At 36.9% G+C, this 11,858-nt stretch overlaps 1 protein-coding gene across 2 annotated transcripts; it reads right to left on the bottom strand.

Annotated features, from left to right (window-relative positions):
• Window positions 1-1,555: 1,555 nt before the first annotated feature.
• Window positions 1,556-11,318, bottom strand: LOC136678329 (endoplasmic reticulum aminopeptidase 2-like). Of its 2 annotated transcripts, none has more exons than XM_066656345.1 (19): window positions 11,208-11,318; window positions 8,601-9,212; window positions 8,367-8,505; window positions 7,625-7,759; window positions 7,327-7,447; window positions 7,067-7,221; window positions 6,187-6,300; window positions 5,950-6,081; window positions 5,580-5,711; window positions 5,429-5,497; window positions 5,151-5,326; window positions 4,902-4,981; window positions 4,630-4,813; window positions 4,213-4,369; window positions 3,602-3,786; window positions 2,767-2,928; window positions 2,290-2,430; window positions 2,103-2,184; window positions 1,556-2,015 (listed from the first exon to the last, which is right to left on the bottom strand). In XM_066656345.1, exons 2-19 carry the CDS (start codon window positions 9,110-9,112, stop codon window positions 1,869-1,871), a joined length of 2,823 nt encoding a protein of 940 aa, XP_066512442.1. In that variant the 5' UTR covers window positions 9,113-9,212; window positions 11,208-11,318; the 3' UTR covers window positions 1,556-1,868. The 2 variants fall into 2 exon arrangements, with proteins under 2 accessions (XP_066512442.1, XP_066512443.1); XM_066656346.1 differs by having other exon boundaries at window positions 9,167-9,212; window positions 11,208-11,266.
• Between the last annotated feature and the right edge of the window lie 540 nt (window positions 11,319-11,858).

An 11,858-nucleotide genomic window follows, 5' to 3' on the forward strand; every position in this document is an offset into this window, starting at 1 on the left:
ATAAATAAATTACTGGTGAAATCTGGCTTCTAGTTATTTCAAAATTCTACAGTATAATGACATTATTGCTACTGCCTCTTTGAAATGGTCGATGTTATTTTGATAGATTTCCTTTTTTAAATGACCATTAGGTCTCAAACCTTCCCTGATTCTATATGATTGTATAATTTAGTGAGTTTGCCTTATATTTATTTAAAAGATTTCATAAGTTCTACATGTGGCTATTTTTGACCAGGGTTTTTCCGAAATTCTCTGTTTTTTTTTTGTCATTATTGAGTAGGTAATAATTTTGGGAAACATAAAATGAAACATATTCATTTTATGTTACATAATATACATAATATTTAAAGATACTGTGCATCTTGACAGTGTAAGAGTATCATCTAAAAAATTACCTGCTTTCCTATTCTCTGCTCGGTTCTTGTAGTTGAGCAGACATCTCAATGAACTCTATTTCTATTCCGTAAGATGATCATATATTTATAAAAATTCTGACTGAATGAACAACTAGCTTTTGTTTAGGAACTGATATCTAAATCTAGGCTTACAGCTGACAAAAACAGCCATTTATATATTGAGCTTAAATGGAAATGCAATACTCATTACCTGTCTAAGAAGCAGAGATGGCATGACAACTCAATATATTAAATAAACATAAAAAACAAACAAACAAACAAACAAACAAAAAAAAAAAAAAACATACCCATGGATCCATATTCCAACTGGCTTAAGAAGCAATCTGATTCCATAGAGCAGACCAGGGCCACTACAGCACTAAGTGAGCAGCAATAGCGTAGTGTCTCTGTTCAGCAATTTGAGCCATCACATGCTGACAATTTCTCTGGTAATGCTTCAGTTTAAATGACTCCATGCAATTGTTCCGTGTTCCGTGTAACAAATGCCTGATGTTTTCTCATATGATTGCAGTGTCCTGCCAAACCCTATAATATTACTGGACATTTCACTCAAACAGACGAGAATTGTTGCTCATATTTCAGAATGTAAATGAACATGCTTCCCTTCCATGTTTGTGTGTTCTCTCATGGTCCTAAAATGGTCTGTAAAGCATCACAATCATTTTGAAGCTGTAATGTTAAGCTAAAAATACTACCCAGTGTTTCTTTAAATGAAGAGAACATGTGAATACCTACAGTTCTGTGTAGAATTTAGAGATCACCCTTCCAGTAAATGCAAGGTGCACCCTGACCTGCACTAACAAAAAATTGGACCTATGATGAGTTGTAAAAATAACTTGATTGTTCTCATGTACACCCAAGGATATATTGCTGGATGTAAAATATCAGAACGTTATTTCTTTATCAATATTCAAATAGCTAAAAGTCAAAATGTAGGGCTGGTCAATATGGCCAAAATTTATAGAACAATATATTTCTTAATTTTGGTCGATAAGGTATAATTCTGATATCGATATGAACAATATAAAATCCACTGAAAAACCTCCAAGAATAAACTCAATACATGTGCATATATTTTGAATTGCATTTATTTAAAAATTTCTATTTCAATTTATGAAAGAAAAATAATTAAAGTATATCTGCATCAAAACATATCACAATTCATTTTTAGAAAACCTAATATAAATGTCACAAACTCAACACCACATAGTTTACTTATTTCAGCACACTTTCATTTACCCTGGGACACATAACCAGGCAAACCATGCTTAATGTATTAATATGTTCATCTTGCAAGCATCACTGACATATGAAAAGACAGACCCTGATTAACCGTATAATTCTCTTGTAAAACTGAACAGTGTACGTTGTCATACATTCATCTTTACTATCTGAACTCAGTGGAAATGTGTTTACATTGGCTGTTTTATACTTGTATGAAGTTCACTTAGTTTAGTTCAGTTTCTGTTGAAGCCAGGTCCTTAGAGTTTTAAAGTTCCTCTCCAACCACAAAATATTCTTCTCTACGTTTTCCACAGCCACCTGAGTGACACGCAGCTGAGAGGAGTGGTCCCTGATAGAATTGAAAAAATCCTTGATCTGGAGAAAAAAAATGCAGTTTTTAATTTTCCATAAGCAACTCTTTAACTGCGTGTTGTTAACCGTGTCAGAATGAGTAAGACTTACATTAGTAAGCTCCTCTTTAGATGAGAACTGGCTTGTGGTACCAATGATGATACTTCTGATGCTGAATGATCCGAGCTGGAACCTTAAATAAGAAAGATCATTGGTTTTTACCTGAACAAGCCCCCAGCCCTAGAACATTTCCATATTACAACAAATTATGATTTAAATCAATTACCACTACACTTACTTTTCCACCAGCTTGTTCCAGTTCTTCTTCAAAAAATTCCAAGCTAGGAAATGTCCAGCTGGATTTCTGGCCACAGTGTAAATTAGTGTAGATAAATCCTGTGATCTTATCACTGACCCCTCCATTCCAAGCTCCAAAAGTCTAAAATGAAATGCATTGATTTAATAATGTAAAGCATGATCATAACCAAACAGCCTTCTCTATTCACTAGAAATTCGTGAATAGTCAAACTACACTTAATACACCTTTTTATTTTAATGCATTTTAAGTGCAATTCTTTGCAGTTTTGGTAATAATAAGGGTGTTTTCAAAAATCTATTATATTTACTGCATAATCAGAACCCATATTTGTGTAGTCAATAATTTAAAATATTTATAATTAACTTGGTGCTTTCAAACAATTTTATAAATTTTAATGAAATTAAAAAAACATTTAATGACATGAAAAATTGTACTCCCTAGTAAACAATTCCATACCTTTGTAGCTTATTGGAATCCTTGGTGCTTGTTAAAGCTGAGAGAATTTTGCATTTCTCTGCCTCAGATATGGAAACTCTATACTTCTCTAACAGGTAGTGCCAGCCGCTGTCATCTTGGGCACCAACCATGAAGATGGTCTCAGTAATATCACTAGGTAAGCTGAAGATTCCAGTACAAAGTATGTTAATACACTTTCTTACAATTACATGGAAACTGAGTGCAAGGCTAGAGATGTACTTGCTGTTATCTACGTCTTTGTGTATGCACGATGCCTTCTTTGCTTATCCTGCGTGCTTTTGGTAAATTTGTTGTGTACTTCCCCAGAAATTAATGCTGTGCATATGCAAGGTGGATTATACACAAAAACTGTAGGGGCAGTGCCGGCACTCAGGGCAATAAATATGGTGGAAAACCTTAAAGCAAAGCTGCGTGACAGAGTTCTCAATTATGTGCATCTGTATGAAGTGTCCTGATTTCAGCTGGCAAGAAATCAGTATTCATTTAAATCCAGAAGTCTATTATGATATTCTCTATGCAAGCCTCCAGTAACACATGTAGGCTTGTATGTGTACAGTTACATTCCCAACACAGCTGGTTGTCTACACGAACACATATGCAAATCAGCAAGTATACCTATAGCTTAAGGGTTACTGTCACCAGAGTTTGAAAACTATGCAATATTAAACCAATCATGAAAACAATTGTGTGATTTGGAAAAATTTAATGCCGTGAAAATTTATTCATCATTTCCATATTAAAAATGTGACAATTGTGACTCTGTGTGTGTGTGTGTGTGTGCAAATATCATGTACATGTTTTAATCAATTAATACCTGATTGTGCCATTAGATTTCACCCAGCTTTGGAAGAAATGTTTTGCCTTTTCCACACAGGGAGCATAACCAAAATCACATGCCAGGGACAGAAGTTCAGAGCGCAACCTCCTGTCTGAGACTGTGCCCTCATTGCTCCATGTCTGCTTGTCGATCACTTCTCTGAAATACTGCAGGATGTATGTCTGCAAATAAAAGCACACACACAAGGTGTCACTATCCACCCACACACCCAGGCAGAATTATAACAATCCAGTAGGTAAGAGGCCATACGTATACACAAGTGATTATAGCCTGGAGTATGTGGAAGATCTCCAGTTGCTCTGTAATTTTGTGAAATGAAAGCCTCTTTGATTGAAATCCAGTCTAATGAGAGATAGTAAATCGTATTTGCTCCAATATCCTGGGAATGTCTTGCTGGCATATCACATTAGTGTTGTATGAGCTGTGGTGCTCTAAAGCCACTTGTACTAATTATTGAACTATGGCAGGTCTACTGAGCAGACTAAGCTTAGCCAAGAAACATTCTAGTCTGCTGTACTCTAATTTAATTGTGTAGGTGCTATACAAGAATGTTAACAAGGATCAGTATGATACAACACATGAAATACCTTGAGGTTTTGAGTGACATCAGCTATGTTTCTCTTTTCTATCATCTTGTAAAATGATTCTAAATATCCAAGACCTTGCAAAAGGGGAACATTGTGGGTTTCCGACTTTAAGTAAGTGATCAGATCCAAGGCTCGGTCCAGTGTCAATCGCCCTGCCCTAGAGAGATCAAATAAAAAGAACAAATACCACATCTTGTAATACTTAGACTCACACAAAAGCACAATAGCACATCTAATAAATCAGTAGACGTCTTATTGCTGACAGAATTTTAGGTGTAAGGAAGCAAGTTATAAACTTTCTTGTTGTATTAATTGTTCAAAGTTAAGTGAAAATTTCAAAAAGCAAACTTGTCTTGGCTAATAGATTATATCATACCATTTTAATAATATTTAATGTTTATTGTATTTTTATCTTACGTGACTAGCTGAAAGGCATTGTGTATAAGGTTGGCTCTGTCCTTGAAGCTCACAGCAGTGTGGTTTACTCTCAGTAGCTCAATCAGAGCATTCCATCCCTTATCGTCATAATGAATCATATAGTAGCCATTCATGTCTGTGTTAAACTTCACCCATTTCACATCTTCATCCAGCTGTAGAACATCTGAGAAGTGGTTGCATGTGAGTCAGTCAACAGCCTAGCTTAATTTTTGTTTAATTTTGATTTAATGGCATCTCATCTATTTCCATACCTGACTTTGTCTGTAGTATATGTCTGATTTCATTACTGGAGTGGCTTGTTTTGTAGGTCAAAGGAATGTGCCAGAGATAGCTATTGAGAAAAAATATGTTAAGCTAAATTATAATTATGACTTAAAGATTTTCTTACAGATAAATGCTACTAATAATAACAACAACAATAAATGCTGCATTAAGACATCATTGAATTCAGAAAGACATGCAGAAAAGACAGAAATAATATGAGGTATTTAGGTTATTACCCAGCTTGCATGGACTGCCACAGTGGGTCACTGGGCTGAACCGTCTTTAGGAAACGCTCTTGCTCAATATAAAGTTTGGTTCCCTGGCGCTTCACTGTGACCAGAGGAATGCCTTTCTGTAGAGTCCATGTATACATCATCTTCTTCAGATCTATATGTTCACCAGCAAACCGATACTGCAGAAAATGCCATTCATAAAGTTGTAACTCTTTATCTTTTTTTTTGATTATGACACAGGATATGTTTGGTGGTGTATGTAAGGGTGGACTGAAACGTACAGCATTTTTGGTGGCTTGTTTGTCATTATAGCAGTATTCTCCTGACATGAACTCCTCTTCAGAGCACGTCTGTAGAACAGAAAAACATTACCTTCACATTTGAAATTAGAATACATTTACCTATTTAATTCAATCAGATTAGAGTAATCACATTGACCAGGCTGTTCCATAGATCCTCGTTTTTGGCATTCCTGTATCTGAACTTCTTCAGGTACCTAACGATGCCACTTTGGAATACATCATCTGTCAGGAAGTGCCTCAGCATGTGCAGAATACATGCTCCCTAAGTCATTTGACAGTAGACAAATAAACAAAATGAACAACTTTAACACAAAAGGCCTGTATGTGGGCCCACACTTCAGTTAACGACACTCAAATAACTACTCAATGCATTGTTTATCAGATTCAGTACAGTTAATAAATAAACCTTCTGTTTAGAAACTGAAAATTACTATGATTTAAGAATTTGGGCACTTTCTTACAATTGCTATATTATATATAAAGACGAGGATAGTTCTCACCTTGTCATAAGATACAGTGTCAAACATTTCCTTTATCTGAGTTGGGTTTTCTGCAGAGCAGGAGATTGCCCTGGAGGAGTTGAGCGAGTCCCTTCCTATAGCTGCAAAGCAGGTGTCCAACAAGTAATCCTCCTGAAATTCAGGAAGCAAAGATAGATGTTTATAATTATCTTACAAGACATTCAAATTTCAAACAGGTTAAAAAAGATTTGGAATGACAACGTATAAAAAAGTTACCACTTTTAACTCTGGGTAAGTAGCTTCAACAGACACAAATTCCATATATCGTGCAAAGCCTTCATTAAGCCAAATATCACTCCACCACTCCATAGTTACTAGGTTTCCAAACCACTGTAAAAAGAAACAGATACTACATTCATTTTATGAAGGACTCAGGAGCATGCTAAATCAATTTACATTAGCAGACCTGTACAACAAATATAGAATAAAGAGCACTGCAGTTGTGATCTAATTTTGGCTACGTGACTTTTATTTCATCCTGGCTTTGAGTCAAGTATTCAAATAGTGCTTTTATCTGCCAGGGGAAAAGAAGCGCTAATAAACACAAATAAATCACATGCACTTGTGAACCAATGCTTAAATTGTCATCACCAGTGTTAACATGTACATTCAGTGTCACGGCCCACTTTAGTCTCTGGTCACAAATCTGCTCCCTGACGCCATCTACACTGTCCACAAACATCTGAGTATTTACTATTTGTGAGTAGATTTTGCTTTATGCCAAACTATTGTTGAAAGAATGCCTGCCAATTTATTAAAACACTGAAAAAGCTAGACATCCCCAAACACCTGACAATCATCCTACATTTTCATGTATAGATTCACAGCATTTCCAGAAAAACTGTTAATAAGAACATTAATAAAATTAATAATAATAATAATAAAAAGAAGAAGAAGAAGTTTTATTTATATAGTGCTTTTCAAGATACTCAAAATCATTTTACATAAATATAAAACAATCAGGGAAACCAAAGTACTTAAGAAAATTAAAGGCTATAAGACGCAGAATATGAGAAGATAAACAAAATACATGGGATGGGATACACTAGGTGGTCTAATAAGGAGTTTGGCCCATCAGACCATGTGCTATACTAACTTGATGAGCCAGCTCATGTCCAATCACCATGGTAACCCATAGTTTGTCTAAAGTGGATGAGACATCAGGGTCATAGAGCAGTGACGTCTCTCTGTAGGTGTTCAGACCCCAGTTCTCCATAGCTCCAGACTGGAAATCTGGAATGGCAATCAAATCTAAACAAAAAAATATAAAAGAAATATGCAATCAGTGACAATAATTAAAAGAGTATAATTATAAGAATATTTTGAAAAATGAACAGATAACCTGTAAACATTTACCTAATTTTGGCAAAGGATAATAGATATTGAAGTATGTCTCATAAAATTCCAAATGTTTTACAGCAGCTTCAAGAGCATAGTGGGTTTGGTGCCACTTGTGTGGAACAGCATATATTGAAACCTGACAAAGAACAATTCTTCACTATTAGAGCGTCACAGAGATAAGGGACAATCAAGGAAACAGATTTAATAATAAACATGAACTACAGACACTATAATTTGAGTATACACATAAAATACAAAACAAAATCAATATTTCAAATAAAATAAGTGTTCATCCAACTACAGACCAACTTACATCAATTCCTGTCACCGTTCTCCTGCTGACAGACTTGAAATCACAGATGATAAATACCACAAGATATGTGCTCATCTGCACACTTGCCTCAAACCGATCCTCAAAAAGGCTGTTGCCTAATTCCACAGTGTGCTCCTAAATGTGAGAAAGTGTTTTTAATTAACAACCTTTAATGGCAAGGTATTACAATCTCCAGCCATAGGACGAATGAACTGCTCCAGTGTATCTAATAAAAGTGCACTAAAGTGGCAAACTTGGATAATGCAATTAGCTGTATTGTACCACTCTGAAATTGAATACCTTTGTGGTACAAGCCAGTATTATTCTGTTAGTTGGCAAAATGTGTTTCTATTTTAATATTTAAGTCCACTTTCAAGTGACATCACCAAAAGTGTTTTTTCCTAGTTTTTAACAAGAAATATCTGCTACAGAAGCAAGTGTCGAGTATTTAGAGGTAACATTACATTTTTCAGTTTGGCTAAAACCTCCAATTAAGTGCGTATAATACCTTTTTTAATGTTATATTTAAGCAGCTGCCCTTTTCTGTGTTATAATTTCGAGGCAAACTGACCAACAGAACAAGTTACACTAAGTTAGAAATGTTGATTAAATCTCATAAAAACATTAGAAAGTTTTGATAAGACAGAAATTATATATGTTATTCATCATTTGAATTAAGGCCAGTAATGAGATAGCAGCTTTTGTTGGGAAAGTGATGATAAGTGAACAACTAAAAACTTACTTTTGGCATATTGGACAAAGCGATGTGTGATGGTCCCCTTCTGATGCGGATAGAGAAGTTGGCTTTAAAGATGGGCTCATCAAAACATGGAAAGGCCATTCGTGCAGAGGTAGGTTCAAAGTGTGTTGATGCCAAGAGTCTGGGGTTAATTGAGAAAACATAAAAAATGTGCATATTATTATAAACTTTTAAACATGGCCAAAAATACCATTTTCCATAAGAACTTATACAAACCTTGTTTCTCCTTCTTTTGTTTGATATGAACTTTTATAAAAACCAAAGAATCCATCACTAAGTGCTGCATTAAATTCCAAGTACAGAAAGTACTTTTCTCCAGAGGTCAGAATCTTAGGCGAGAAGATGGCTATCTGCTCATGAGGAGGATACTCCAGAACAGGGAGTGCTTTTTCAAACAGGTGTGCCTCACTCTCGTCCAGAACATTCGCTGAAGTGATCTCAAGGTTTTTGCTGTGCAGAACCACCCAGTTGGTGTTGTTTACCACATCTATCTCAATCTTGACGGAGCCGGTGAACCTCAGGGTGGTGAGATTGGGATGGATTAACAGATGATAATGAATGGGAATAATGTAATTTGGAAGACGCAGCTTGCTCCAAGGAAAAGGAAGGCCATTGGTTGCCACATGAACTGTTTCTGAACTGTTGTCACTTTCCGGAGGTGCACATAAACAGGGCAAGGTGAGTGAGATTAAGGTCAAAACCAATAAGAGAACACTGGAGGATGACATGATTTTGAATATGACAGATTTGTTTGGTGAATGACTGTGGAATTTGCACTTAACTGCTCCTTTCACATTCTTTGCTTGATGTCTTGGCAGTCAGTCCAGCCTGAAGAAAGAGGCAAAAAAGATTGCATGAATCTTTATTAAGGTTTCAAATAGGACATTATGATTTGTATATGAAAACTAAATTGTTCATTCATTCATCTTAAGCCAGAGATCTGCTTGATCTCGGGGTCTGGTGGGAATGGAGCCATGAAACGAGACACAAAGCAGGAACCAGTCCTGGACGGGGTACCAGTTCGTCACAAGACACAACACACACTGCCAGTCACTCACACATTCACACCTAAGGATACTTTGCACAGCTTGACCATCTACCAATGTTTGATTTTGGACTGTTGGAAGAAACCAGAGGAGCACCGGGAGGAAACCCACACAGACATTGACTGGAGGCAGGGACTGAGACAGTGAGCTCGTGTATAACTGAACTTATAAGATAAGAGTCTGTTTTTCAAAAGACAGCAGTTTAAAGACTTACATATGGCCTAGAGTTTCAAAAACTGAAAGATCACTGCAGCTCGCTAATGCTTCCATGAAGCCTACTAGAAAAGAAGAATTTAATTGAAGCCACATCCCTTTATGGACTGTGTACATTTGCATATTGAAATTCAACAATGTTTACATTATATTAATTCACAAATAAACATAAAAAAAACAGTTCTTTAAATACTACTTGGAGGCTAAGCACCACTTAATGAACCTCCATGAATATTTCACATTATTTTGGTTACGGACATATATAAGTATGAATTAAAATGAAAATAGGATACTTAATTTGCTTTAAAACTGACAATTTTATTAAACTGACGGAAAAACCCGAGCTCGCCACGGAAATTCTTGAACGCAACCGTGACGTCACTGGTGGACAACAGCTGAACAACGCCGCGGTAAAACACTGTTATGACAGTATCTAGCTAGCTAAATAACCAACATTATTCATGACAATAGCCTAGCAATAAGCTAAACTCAAATTTAGAGGTACCGCTATTCTTGTAAATGTGATCGAAGTCGAACTCGAATTCATCCGACACTATAAACCTCCGTAATGCAGCTACGTAGCCGAGTATAATCTGAGCCACCGAGTTTAGCGAGTCAAGCTAACGTTAACTAACACCAGCTAAATCAGGCGAAGTGTGTGTCCTTACCCTGTTTACCTCCATGTTACAGAGGCTCTTGAACACCTTTCGTTGGTTCCTTACATGCCCATATTGTTGGAAAAGCGCCAGTGAAATGAGCTACAGATAACAGAGTGAGCGGATGGTCCTTTCCAAAGTGCCCGTTTAAAGTTGACAAATTTAGTCCATTTTCTGGATATTTTGGGATCTTTGGGCCATTTGTGCACAGATGTCCCACTGTACATTGAATGATTGCAGCCGAAAACAACAAACCTTTTCGTCATTTTGTATTAAATTAAAAGCGACTTCTAGAGTTGTTGTCCACCATCTACGTCACAGGCGAGACGCCTATTAGAGTTTCCGAACACCGTTGGGGGGGGGGGGGTCTTTTAAACATTATTCCTTGAATTAGTCAGAAATAACATGTTTTCTGACTATCAATAAACACAAGTTAGGAACTCAAATTCCACTGTATTTATTTGTTTGACACTTTCATAGAGCTGGTGCTTAGCCCTTGAAGTGTAACCTAATTGTTAGGAGTCTTTCTCTTGCCCAACAATCAGAATACATTTAGGTCCTCCTCTTTCCTCGTTTGATCCCTGTCCCTGCAGAGAAGAGCAATGCAGTTACAGTAATGTGACAAAATTGTCAAGATAACTGTACAACAAACAAAGAGGCAAGTCACCCCCGGCAGCAGGCCACAGAGGAACCACCGCCATGACTGTGTAATATGAGCCACGTTCAGACAGTGACAGAGTCGTAGATAAAGTGAGGACAGTGTCCCCTACGCGACAGCTTCATATCTGTAGCTAACGTAGGAGCAGTATATAAGACCACGCAAAGCTGCACGCACAGAGAAACGACTGTAAATGGCGAAAGCAGGCAGTTAAGCTCTGCTCCGGAGAGAAAGCGAGAGTTTATTTTACCTGAGTCTGAGCTTCATCACCGAGGTGCGAGCACTCTGGCTTTCATTTTCTCTTTCACACACTGGTCCCGCGACTCCCTCGCGCGCCGCCTTCAACCGTTTGTGCTGCTCGAATCCGGACCTTTTGGTGTCGACTCTGATTCTGACTCAAACGGAATGTGTCGATTCTAAGAATCTAGTCAATACAACACTGAATCACATACATCACACCAATACTGCATTATAAACCACACGTTATAAAAGTCATATTTCTTCACAAATATTGACTTTCTTTACTCAAAAACCATATTTACCTCATGTTAAGACACAGATGTTGACGTTCTCCATCAGTAAAAATTTAATTGACCAGCTTCATCAGATAAGAGTTTGCCTTTGTACTTTACCTGATCTTTTATGACCTTTTAAATGCCCTATAATTAATTTACAAAATTGTAACCTCTTCTAAATTATTCAAAACTCAGACAGCGAGAATATATCGGTCCACTGAGTCCGGAACCTACCCGGAATCACTGTGCGGAAGGCGGGAAAGATTTGGTTCTTTTCTGATTTGACTCGCAGATACAGTTTGGAAAACGGTCCACGAGTTTAGCCGTTTGATGCCTTTAGAGAATCAGCAGGGCCGAGTCATGTTTAGCTTTTACATACAGGCTAC

The sequence above is a fragment of the Hoplias malabaricus genome, chromosome Y (genome assembly GCF_029633855.1).
Source record: "Hoplias malabaricus isolate fHopMal1 chromosome Y, fHopMal1.hap1, whole genome shotgun sequence".
NCBI classification, from domain to species: Eukaryota; Metazoa; Chordata; class Actinopteri; order Characiformes; family Erythrinidae; genus Hoplias; species Hoplias malabaricus.

What these genes read in the sequence shown, in the direction of transcription:
- LOC136678329 (XM_066656345.1), bottom strand. Translation starts at nt 9,112, where the DNA reads ATGTCATCCTCCAGTGTTCTCTTATTGGTTTTGACCTTAATCTCACTC. An exon ending in CTTACCCAGAGTTAAAAGTG is followed by an intron (nt 6,082 to 6,186) that starts GTAACTTTTTTA and finishes CCTGAATTTCAG; the next exon opens with GAGGATTACTTGTTGGACAC. An exon ending in AACAAGCCACCAAAAATGCT is followed by an intron (nt 5,327 to 5,428) that starts GTACGTTTCAGT and finishes CATTTTCTGCAG; the next exon opens with TATCGGTTTGCTGGTGAACA.